Genomic DNA, 11450 nt, shown 5'->3' with positions numbered 1-11450 from the left:
GGCCTTTGATTTGATATCAAAACAGAACCATACCCGAAACATAATGGGCACCTATGCTCCTGGGGCCACCGGCCAGTGCCCATACATTAAAGACTCCCTGTACCCACTGCTGGGCATACCCGTGCATAAAACCAAATTGAGTCAAAAATGCAACTCTCTGGATTCAGGGCCAGATTAAGACAAAATTGGGCCTGATGCTGCAGCGCAAAAAAGGCCTGTTTTTTCTCAGCATTGGTGCATGTGCATTCGACACTTACCGTACATGCAAACTCAGACTGACCAAGGAGCCTTAATTGCTTGCGAAGCAACCAAACAGCCTTTATTGAACATGAATAATAATAATGATGTAGTATCGTAACAACTTGAGATTAACATCAAACTATGTAACATCAACATTCAATAGCAATTGTCTGAAAAATGCACTTAATGCAGAAACCCTAACAATGAAATACAGAAAAATTTCGCAATTCTCTTACGAAACAGAGTAAGAAAAAATTAATTTGCAGAGACATTGGGTCAAAGTGACTCAGTTCAGGCTCTTGAAGGTAAAAATTTGTCGATGATTTAAATTTTATAATAGACCAGAATCCTGCCGAGGATTTAAAAAAATTGTAAACATCCATGCCAGGCCCGTGGGATGGCTTTTAGTTTTAGCTTTACAGATAACCATTTAAATAGCCATTGATTTTTACTGTACAACTAACTTTCAACGTGAAAGATTTACTACGTGGCACTTACCAAACAATGATAAAGTGGCAAGAATCCTCAAGATATTGCAAAAAAGGCAACTAAATTACTAAGTAAACTATTTAATGTAAAATTGATAGCATTAACTTGAAATCTTCATTTAACAATAAACATAACGACGTTATAGTTACGTCACAGCACAAAGAACAACGCTGTGTCTAGGCGTCTGAAACTCGGACTCCAAATTTAATTCTAAGAATTATTTTAAGGTTAATATAGCAAAGGAAAACTGTTCAGCTTCCGGAAAATTCTTGTCTGTTTTTATCTGGGCCTATTTCAGGAATGGGCCTAATGCTGCAGCATCAATAGCACCCACCTTAATCCAGCCCTGTCTGGATTGTGGGAGTACATGCAAACTCCACACAGAAACCAAAACAGTTGGGAATCAAACCAGGGGCAAAATCCTGTGAGGTGACAATACTAATGCTGTGCTAACACGCCTCCCTGTTTAGTGCCTTCTTTACTGTTTGTATATATGTTTCTAGCCAGGAAACAGAGGAGTGAGAGAACAGAAGGACAGAAAACTGAAAAGGCACACTGCTTCTCAGATTAAGTGACAAAATTGGTAAGAAGGAGCAAATCAAATGCTGGGGCAAGGCTCATGAAGTATACAGAGTAACAGCCCCAATAAAAACCTCAATAACAGTCTCATTCATTGTGTGGAGATCCTCCTCCAGGGACAGAACTAGAACTACATGACATGCAAGCGCATAGAAGAGCAGAAGGTACCTATAATGTAGACTGGAACGCATCCTAAAATGCATGAAATGTTTATTTTGCTGGTAAAATACTGGCAGGTGGCAGTTCTACCTCCTCCTAAAATTAATTTAACATGCTACATGTTGAAAATGCATATTCTTTTGCTGGTAAGCGTTCCACAGTTGGTGTGTTAAGACTGCATTTTTTTGAAATTTAAAATGTTGTAGCTGCTATCACCAACCATCGTCATTGTGGGATTAAGCACGCTATTTCCCAAAGAAGAAATTAAAGAAAACCCTTCAAGACAAACACAGTGAAATGAATGATGTCAACAGCTTGTCCCCTGGCGAAAGACTCACTGGGAAGAACCATTAAAGCTAATCTGTGCAACCAAGAACACAACTGGCAACACGCCCTCCACCCTGAACAATCCCCTCTGCGCACGACAAAGTACAAGGACCTTGAACCTTTCTCATCGACTCTCTTTTAGCTGACGTCCGCCACCGTACCACGTTCACTGATTTCACTTATATCTAAATTGATCCACTACTTTGGACTTTACTGGAAAGTTCAATATAATTCACTCAATGCAAGCAGCGCTCCCTCCAGCTTTCCTCGTTCTCGTGAGGCTGTCGCGCGCCCGTGGTGGATGCGCGCGGATTCTGGTGACGTTCTTTCGCGGCGGCGAGGACGCACAGTTAAAAGCACGATGCCGGGCTTGTAGTGTGACACCTCAGAGAAGTACGGAGGTTCATTCTCTTGTTCGTCCTATCATCTTACTAGAAGCAGAACCATGGCAGCGGTGGTGGATCCTTGCTCCTTTTCGTCTTTCTCCAGTTGTGTCACTAGACACCTGAACCTGTACTTTCACGTGGATTTTGACAGCCATATCCTGAGGGGAGACGTTGCTTTAACGGTCGAGGCACTGGAAGACAAATTGCCGAGCATGGTAACTTTGTATTTTTGTATGTTACAGAGTTTTGAGTCTAGCTTTCGATTCGCGCCGTGTAAAATAAGACTGGGCTATATAAACTATTTTTCCATTAGCGAGGGTGTCCGCCAGAGCTAAAGGGTACTGGTAAGAGATTCGATTGTATGCCACAATTAACGGACAGATATTTTTTCTCTGGGCACCTTGCGTATGTTAGGTAAAAGGATGAAGTACTGGGGAATTATGAGGCTGCGCCCCTATGAAGTTCTGACAATTGACTAAACAGGACTGGCGGCATTCCTGCTTGTAAATCTGGCAGCAGCAAATAGATTGCAAGAGACGCGGCGATATTATTGGAATTGCCTGTCAAGATTTGCGTACACAAACAACTCTTATCATAACCCCCCTACTCGGTTCTACCCAGATCTTGCAGTAACTATTAAGCCAAACCTGAAACCTACAGTTAACAGTCGCTTTATTTTTAGATAGTCATGAAATACCTCTGATACAGAAACACTAAATAAACACTATTTTGTTTAAAGCCTCAAAAAGTTATCTACTGCAAATTCTACTACCACTATTAATTATAAGAATAATAGAAATCTTAACAAGCACACTAAACAGTAAGATTCCTGATTGAAATATTTTTTGTATTTGCACAGGTTTTTTCATGAAACTGGAAACGATATGTTTATGAATACATATGCTATTACTTACACAATCTGTTAGGTTGAAAGGAGAAGTACGAACGTTTTGCGACAAATTGCACGCGCTCTCTCAAGCTTCAGTTCTGCTGAACAGCGCTGTAACCTGACATGTGCACGATCAGTCAAGTGAGATTTTGACACTTATGTTCAAAATGTAAACGTTTGTTATTTGCAGTATTCTTTCTTTGCAAATATGATCACTGATCACATAAATTAAAGTTGGGATTTACCAGTGACTTCACAATTCCATGTCACCCCTATAAAATATTATAATTGTTTTATGTTTTACTATTTATTGAGCGTTTTAGTCCAATTCTGGGATAATTAGTAGTTTAATTTTTTTCGACTGAAATTAAAGTTGAAATTATAGCGAACAGGAAAAATGCCTGTCAGTTACACCTAAACAAACTAAGGCTAGAGTTTAATACTCAAAATGGATTCATAGTACAGTATTTTGGCAGTCTGCTTCAAGAAAGGAGGAAGAGGGTGTATTCTGAGTGGTCACTATTAACGAAATCAAGGAATGTTAACAATAGGTGTTGAGTGAAGATTGTATGATCACAAAATATCATCAGTCTGCAGATTAAGATTGGGATTATTAGGTTACAGTACATAACATGCTAACATACTGTACATTGGTAAACAATGTGCCCTTTGCAGTGGTTGAGTCTTTGTGGCATGAGCTTTTATATTTGAAGTAGGTTTGTCTACCAGTGATATTTGAATATTTAATATATTAAATATGTTTGAATATTTACAGATGTGTATCTAAAATTTTTGGAGTTAAATACATGTACTTTGCCATGATATACATGTAAAGTATTCTTTTGCTTTTGGTTCGACACATTCTTAAATGTTCATGAACCTGCAAAACATTATTAACACTATTAAGTTCATAAATACTTATAAAAGTTCCACGGTAATTAATAGTGAGTATTTTTTTTTCTTTATTTAAAGGACATTACCTTTTATTTCCACTTTTGCTAGCTGAGCTTCGGCGCAGTTCTTGCAGAAGTTAACTTTGGCCATTCAGACTGGGAGCTAACACAGTTTCCATGGGAGTTTCATATGACAAACAGCCACTGGTGAAGTTTCTTGCCTGTTTTGTCTTTGATTAAATTGGTTTGAGCCCACTTACATTTCAGTGTTGCATATGTCCAGTGTTTGTTTTTCAATCTTTTTAATGGCCTTTTTCATGCATTTTTTTAGGCCTTTTTGGGTGTTTTCAAAGAAGCATTTTGCAGGGAAAATGTGATTGACATCACTTCCATTTTGCAGACTGTAATGTGTTGTCGTGTTGTGAAGTGACTGTTGTGTTTCCAGATTGTCTTCTATGACTTTAGTGCTTTTAATCCTGGTGGTCACAGTCCTAAAGAGCAGGTGTCATCAGCATTATGAGCACACCTTAGGTGGATCCAGTTCTGCAGCAAAGGGAGTCGAGAGGACAGTTCTGGACTCTATGAAGCAGGTAACATCCTGACAATTCCCAGGGATACACACTGATAGGCATGTAAGAACATAAGTAGTGTTATGTGGGGGAAAAAAATCATTGTGTCATTTTGCAAAAAAAAAAAAGTACCTGCTGCTGTTGGTGCAATACTATGCAAGCTCGTGAGCCAGTCGTCTAGTATTCGGGTCTTGAGGAGAGGGTTAAGCATGTGCACATCAAGCAGTTAACTCAAAATAAATGAGCATATGTTGTATTCATATACATTTAATCTTGCATGTGCTAAGGGATAAATTTAATCCGCCCAGTTTAGGATCACTGGGAGCCAGTGATTACTGCAGCATCACTGGGGGTAAGGCAAGAAGGAAATGTGGTGGATAGTGTGTCAATGCTTTGCAGCCAAGGAGAAAAGAGTGAGTGTGTGAGGGTCTCTAAAAAGAGCCACGACAGAAGAAGGTGGTGTCTGAAAGCTGACAGCATCCTTCTTCCACAGGAGTGGTACTGCATAGGAACTCGCACCTTTGACTACAATAGGAGGGTTTTTCTACTCCAGAGTGCCAAGTGCAGCTTTGTCCTGCTTTGAGCAGGTTATCTCCTTCTCATTTCTGTGTGGCAGTATGCCAGGTTGCCAAGGCCTGTCAACATGAGGACACAGTTCTTGAGGGGGATAGAGAAATGCGTTGTGGAGACAAGAACTTTCACTTGAAGGGTGCTACAAAAAGGTTGTGGGCCCTTGGACTGAAAAGCCTAATGATGTCTGCACTACTACGGGGCTGCCGTGGAGGGTGGGTATAGCATGTGTGTCTAATGTTCTTGATCCATTCTATAGCCATATGGAAACTATCTTTATCATCACCATTTCTGAGTGGCTTACTATTTTGATATAAAACAGGTGAAGGTGTGCTTACAGTTTCATTGTTTTGGTTCTCGGCAGCAGGACCAATTTCATGAAGTACGGGTAAATGCTGGCCTCCACATATCGAACAGGGTTTCTTAAGTGAACAACTGTCCTGCTTGTGACCTTGGTTGCACCTCAAACACTGTTTCTGTTTCTTAATCTACTTCTCCATGTCTGTGGGTCTCAGTTTGCTAAATGTTATAAAGGCACTGAGGTAGAGTTTACAATTTTTGCAACATGGGCAGAATGGCTTGCAGTAGTCCCGTTTCTTAGATATATCTGTTACTTTGGTGTCTGTTAATTGTGTGCCATATATTGAAGCAGAAGACATGTGCTGCTCACTTCCTGTGAGAACTGTTGCTGTCTTGATCTTTGTAAACTTGGGAGGGCTTCTGCTCTAATCGGTAGAGTTCCTCCTTGACTGCCTCTTATGCATGCCTGGGTATCTGTATGGCTTGAGCTTTTCAGTCAAGCCCTTCAGCCAGATCTGGTAGTGTGTAAGTTCTGTCACTCATGATAATGTGTTTATTGAGGCAGTATTCTTCAAATGGGTCTTTACAGTTAACAAGGCAGTTTAGCCAGAAATGTATCTATATGAGACCCACACTGTAGTTCAGATCTAGAGGGACTATCCATAGTGTTAAGCATGCTCACCAAAGTGTTGATGGCAACTGCAAAGCCCTCAAATCCCTGAGCACTACGTGGCCGGAGGAGTGGAATAATTAAAACTGAGTTCAATTCACATTGGTTGATTATACCTCTGCTCCAAAGCCTGCATATCACTAGTGTATAGGAATGGGCTATTCACATATATTTTTAGCTACCTGGAAAGCAGTCCGTGGCTCTAGATGATCCAGCAGTACCTGATACTTATAGTTCTCAATTATATGATTGTGAGGGCCTAGGACACAAGATGATGCAATGGCCATATTTGTTAATTCAGACACACTAGAATCACTGTGGATATGTAGATCTGTGGAAGAGGCTGCCTTTGGTAGTGATGAAACGGTATCATACTAGGCAGTGGCATAAACAGTGGCTTGAACTGTGACTATACTGGAGGTGGCACAGACTGCAAATGAGCTGGATGGTACTATGGCTGCACTGGAGGTGGTGCAGGCTTTAGAGGAGCTGGCTGGAGCTGTGGTTGCACAGGAGCTGGCTGGGGCCAAAAATATTATCTATAGAATCGAGTTAACTGTCCATAAGGTTTTGAGCCTAACAGGGCTGCTATACTGGCTTGAGGAGCTGGTATGGAAATTGACCGTGTCCTTTACTGCTTGTACTGATGCACAGGGGACTTGGAACAAAATAACTCCTCGGATTCCTGCGTAGCACTGTCCTTACCAGTTTGAAGCTCTCTCTTATTGTTACTCAGAACTCTTCAACATACCTTTTTGTCTCTTACCATTGGGAACTTGTGTCCAATGGCTTCTATGTGAATCATGGCTTAAATATGTACTTTCTGTTCTTGTAGGCATTTCTGCTGTTGCTGAAGGAATGTCATGTGGCAGTGGATGGTCAATCATAATGTCCTCCAAATAAGCTGGCACACACTGTGTACGACTTGGACGAGGACTCGTTGTCTGCATCCCACCGTAAAAAATCTCCAGATATAGCCATGGTGTAACTTATGTACTATCCTGTAGAAATGACCAATTGTGAGGGGCAATTGTACATTATAGCACTGATCATACACAAGCTAGCCTAAATATTTGGTTAGAAAGAACAACAGCCACACCAGAGAGTAGTTTGAGCCCCCTTTCAGGCTTCACAGGAAACACTTTGATATATGTGCATATGCGTTATTTTGTCAGCAATGCATACCACACAATTGACGGGTTTAGAATCGAACACTGAACAGAAAGTGCAAACAAGCATGGAGTCTGTGAGCACACTGGACACACCAAACAAAAAATGTTGAGTGTGTCTTGCGCAACTCAGATGTGAAGCAAGGAATTAACCATAAGCTGTGTGCACCCCAGTAACATTCTATTAATAAAGCACGTGGTTAGTTTTTATTCAAAGGTAAGATAAAGATATTTTAAAATAGCTTAATCTGGTTGCACAGTAGACAATTTTGACCATGGGGGATCAGATTAGGGAGGGTTAAAAAAAGAGATGGATGTCATTTACTTCATGAAGGACTAAACATATTCTCTTTATTAAGAAATACTACTGACACATTTTCAGTATTCAGTGTTAAAATGGGTAATACTGCTTAGTTAAACACCCACACTAATACTGATCAGTCCAAAAATGCACAAGCAGAACATGCAAATTCCATACAGTTGGGACTGTGAGGCACAAAATGACCACTCTAAGCTAAGTGTTAAAACATCTGCACTAAACCTACTAAACTTTAACTAGATTAAAACTAAATGTATACCTATACGTTTTTTTGAATTTTTGTCACTTAATTGCGAACCACAAGTACTGGATGGTCCAGATCTAATTATGCAATTTTCATTACGCTATAACTTTTTAAGTTTATTACTCCGAGCCTATATCCAACTGAATGGAGGACAAGTGGGACATTACATGGAAAATCAGTGAATTAATTCAATGTAAGACCATTTTAGTTTATTACAAGATATTTTGAACAATTCTTTTGTCTTGTATTGTTTTCCTGCATTGCATTAAAAGTCACGTAATTGGATCTGGACCACCCTATATATGTGCTTGATGACACTGGTATTTTTTTTTTTTTTTATAGTTTCAGTGAGCTGCTAAACTCCATGCTCATCTAGAAAGATAAACAAATGATCTTTTTCAATTTGTGTTTTACAGGCATTACCACTGATTTCAATAGAAGGTGGCCAAAAACACTCAAACTGTTGCATGCAGGAGTTTTCTAAACTGCTTGCTGCTAAAATGTTTAGTTGTGAATAGTGCTAATTGAAAATAATGACAAATAACTTCAAGTGGTTTGGGAGTATTTACCTGTGGCATGTGGCAAGGGTCAGATATTTGACTCCACCCACATCTGACCCCACCCCATCAGTGAGATGGCATTGTATTATACAAGTACTAATTTAAATGCAGTGTTTTTTTCATTCCAACAGTTAGATGATCACAAATGTTACCACTACAACATATACTCTTGTACTTAATTCAGGGCACAAAAAGTGACAGTGAAAATCTCAAAACATATCCCCACTAGGTTGATAACGTAGTTCCATAAAAACTATAACATTAACCCATTGTTTTGATTTTTTTTTTCTCTTCCATCTCTACTATAAATGCTGTAGGTCTTTTGCTGAGCAAGTGAATTTTAAGTTCTGTTGTGTTTAAAGCTGCCCATATGAAAATTAAAAAATAATTTAGTGCAAACTTTTACTGGTATTAGTACATTTAGGTTATCCTTTAAAGGTTCGATTTGTGTTGTCTGTTTTAACTCTGGAACTTTGGATGTACAGTAAGTCTAGTACTGTACCACAGTTGTGTTTTACTGCTGCCTATAGAATTTTTAAAAAATAAATCTTACTGCAAATTTCTATCATGGCAATACAAATACTGTATCTTTAGAACATCATTTTGTGCAAACTAACTGTTGTACTGGGGGTTTTTACTTGAAAACATTAATTATTAATAATAGTGAAGACAAATAACTTTGTTACATTAAAGCCTGTAGAATTTTTTTATGTTAATCTCTACCCATGCAAGAGTGTTATTGTTGTCCATTTTGACATGTGTAAATAGTGAGTTATAGTAAATTAATAACTTACAATTAAATAAAATCACATTTTAGTTATAAGTATTGATTTATAATAAGTCAAATGGCCCTGTTATATTGCACTTTGAAAAAATGAACACCATCATGTGCATTTCTAATAGTTGTTCTTGCTTGTAATGTTGTATTAATAATCATTCAAGTTAAAGTGTTTTGGGCAGTGATTTTAATTTAATTTGATGTGAAGATTATCATAGAAGGTTATTTACAAATATTATTTGAGTTATGGACAAACAGATAAAATAAAAAGTAAAATATAAACAAAAACACAAAGAATTGAAACAATATAGAATATGTATTCTCACAGTGCCTCACAGCAGTGTTGTATATGGAACAGCTCTGGGTGAAGTCCCAAAGGTTAAATATAGTTAATTGCAGTTTGTCTAAGCAAAAATTTGTAAAAGAGGCCAATTGATTCTTTTAATATAGTGCCTGTAGTCTTAAAGTGACAGTTGTCCTCTCCTCAACAGAACCATATCCTCAATTTCAGTAATTTTGTAGGATTATATTATGCACAATCTGTTTATGTAAATATAAGTAATATCTGTTGTTCATAATTACAAATTCTGTAATACCTCAGACCGTTATGATTGTTGTGAAAGTCTGATAAGAACTAAGAACCTGACCAAAGGGGCTTTGGGGAAGTCTGTGATGGGCTAAACCCTGACATGACAGAGAAAAATATAAAGCTTCCCCTAATACTGTAAAGGCATAGAGAGTAGAAATAATTCCAAATTTATATATTTTAAAAATGTATATACTCTTTAAAAAAAAGTTTTTAACAGTGTGCAATCAATGGTTGCAATCATGTTAATGGAATAAAAAGAACAGGAAGTTAGGACTGTACTATTTTGCAAGAGAAATCATATGACTGCAATAATAAAATATTGAGAAGAATATCTTCCTCTTGTGTGTGTGTGTGTGTGTGTGTGTGTGTGTGTGTGTGTGTGTGTGTGTGTGTGTGTGTGTGTGTGTGTGTGTGTGTATCTCTAACCACCACCTCACCCACCTAATACTTAAACTTGTTAATTATATGTCTACTATACATTAAAAAAACAATAAATGCTATTAACTTTCCTCAATAATGTACAGTCAGCAAACTGGCAGATAAACATTTGAGCAGAAACCGGGAGATGTAAACTGAAGCCCAAGACAAGTGACAATAATCGTGGTCGAAAGAACAACAGGGTCAAAATCAAAAATACATGTGAGAAAAAAAGCACAAAGATAAACTTTGAATGCTGCAGAGATCTGGTATTTATAGATTGGATAAGGACAAGTAAAGCCCTAACATTATGCACTTTAAATTTGACAACTTGTGCCACCACTTAAAAAGTGGTAAAAATTTGGTTTTAGGTTAAGGTTAATTGCATATATATAGCTATATTGGCTTTATTACCCTCATATCAAACATGAACACATTTTATTAAATGTATAGTAAGCTACCCTAGAGTACAAGGTCAATCTCTTCAGTCAGATGCCTACAATCTTTTGTAAAATGTGTGGCTATGACAGATAGGGAGCTTCTTTCATAATTGTCAGTTGCTTCTGCCAATGTGCTTCCTGAATTTTTTATATTAGTTTATTAAACAATTTAATACAATAAGAAATAAAAACGTGTGAGCAGACAGGAAAGCGATTGGATGCAGACATCCAGTAAAATGTGTTCAATGTGAGGGATCACTGTGTGGACTAACTGGTCATTTGAACCTGATTGATACTTAGGACACCCTGTCAAAACATTCATTGGAAATTTCATAGGTAAATGAGCATTATATTGGAATAAAAACGTCTACCTCAATAACTTTTATAAGTTTTGTTATAAGAGCAACACTTTTTTTGCTGAGATAATTTATGTATTATATAAACGAAGGCCTGTCAGGTATAAAGTGTTTTTGAGGTTCACACAGTGAACCCATGAAGCAGGGTGAACTTCAGATTTGTATTCCATTAGACAATTGATACCAGTGGCTGCACTGCTGTTTTGTTTGCAATGTGCCTTGTGGTGGTGTGGTCCATGAAGGGTTCTATATCAAATAAAGCCTTACTATTTTAACATAAATATGCTCTTCAGTAGGGAAAAAATGTTCAGATAGGTTCTGCCATTATCTGTGTTCTAGATGTTCATTTAGAAGTTTACAAAAAGAATGGGTAACATTGATTCCTGAAATGCAAAAGGTGGTAAGCTAAATTAAATTAAAAGTAACTGTCTTCTGGTGAAGACAAGAATTTGTCAGGAAAATTAGCAGCCACATGGTAGCTATTGCCTCACAAGGAACTAAATGGCA

At 37.9% G+C, this 11450-nt stretch overlaps 1 protein-coding gene across 1 annotated transcript in view; it reads left to right on the top strand.

The window, feature by feature from the left end:
* Positions 1-2135: 2135 nt before the first annotated feature.
* Positions 2136-11450, top strand: part of lta4h (leukotriene A4 hydrolase) — a 62933-nt gene continuing 53618 nt past the window's right edge. Inside the window, exon 1 of the mRNA XM_039761264.1 lies at positions 2136-2395. Within this exon, the coding sequence (XP_039617198.1) occupies positions 2240-2395 (156 nt within the window). The 5' untranslated portion in view covers positions 2136-2239. The remainder of the gene's footprint in view (positions 2396-11450) is intronic.

This window comes from Polypterus senegalus, chromosome 8 (assembly GCF_016835505.1).
Source record: "Polypterus senegalus isolate Bchr_013 chromosome 8, ASM1683550v1, whole genome shotgun sequence".
In the NCBI taxonomy this organism is placed as follows: Eukaryota; Metazoa; Chordata; class Cladistia; order Polypteriformes; family Polypteridae; genus Polypterus; species Polypterus senegalus.
Note: the sequence above shows the minus strand (reverse complement) of the source record. Positions and strands in the feature narration are given on the sequence as shown.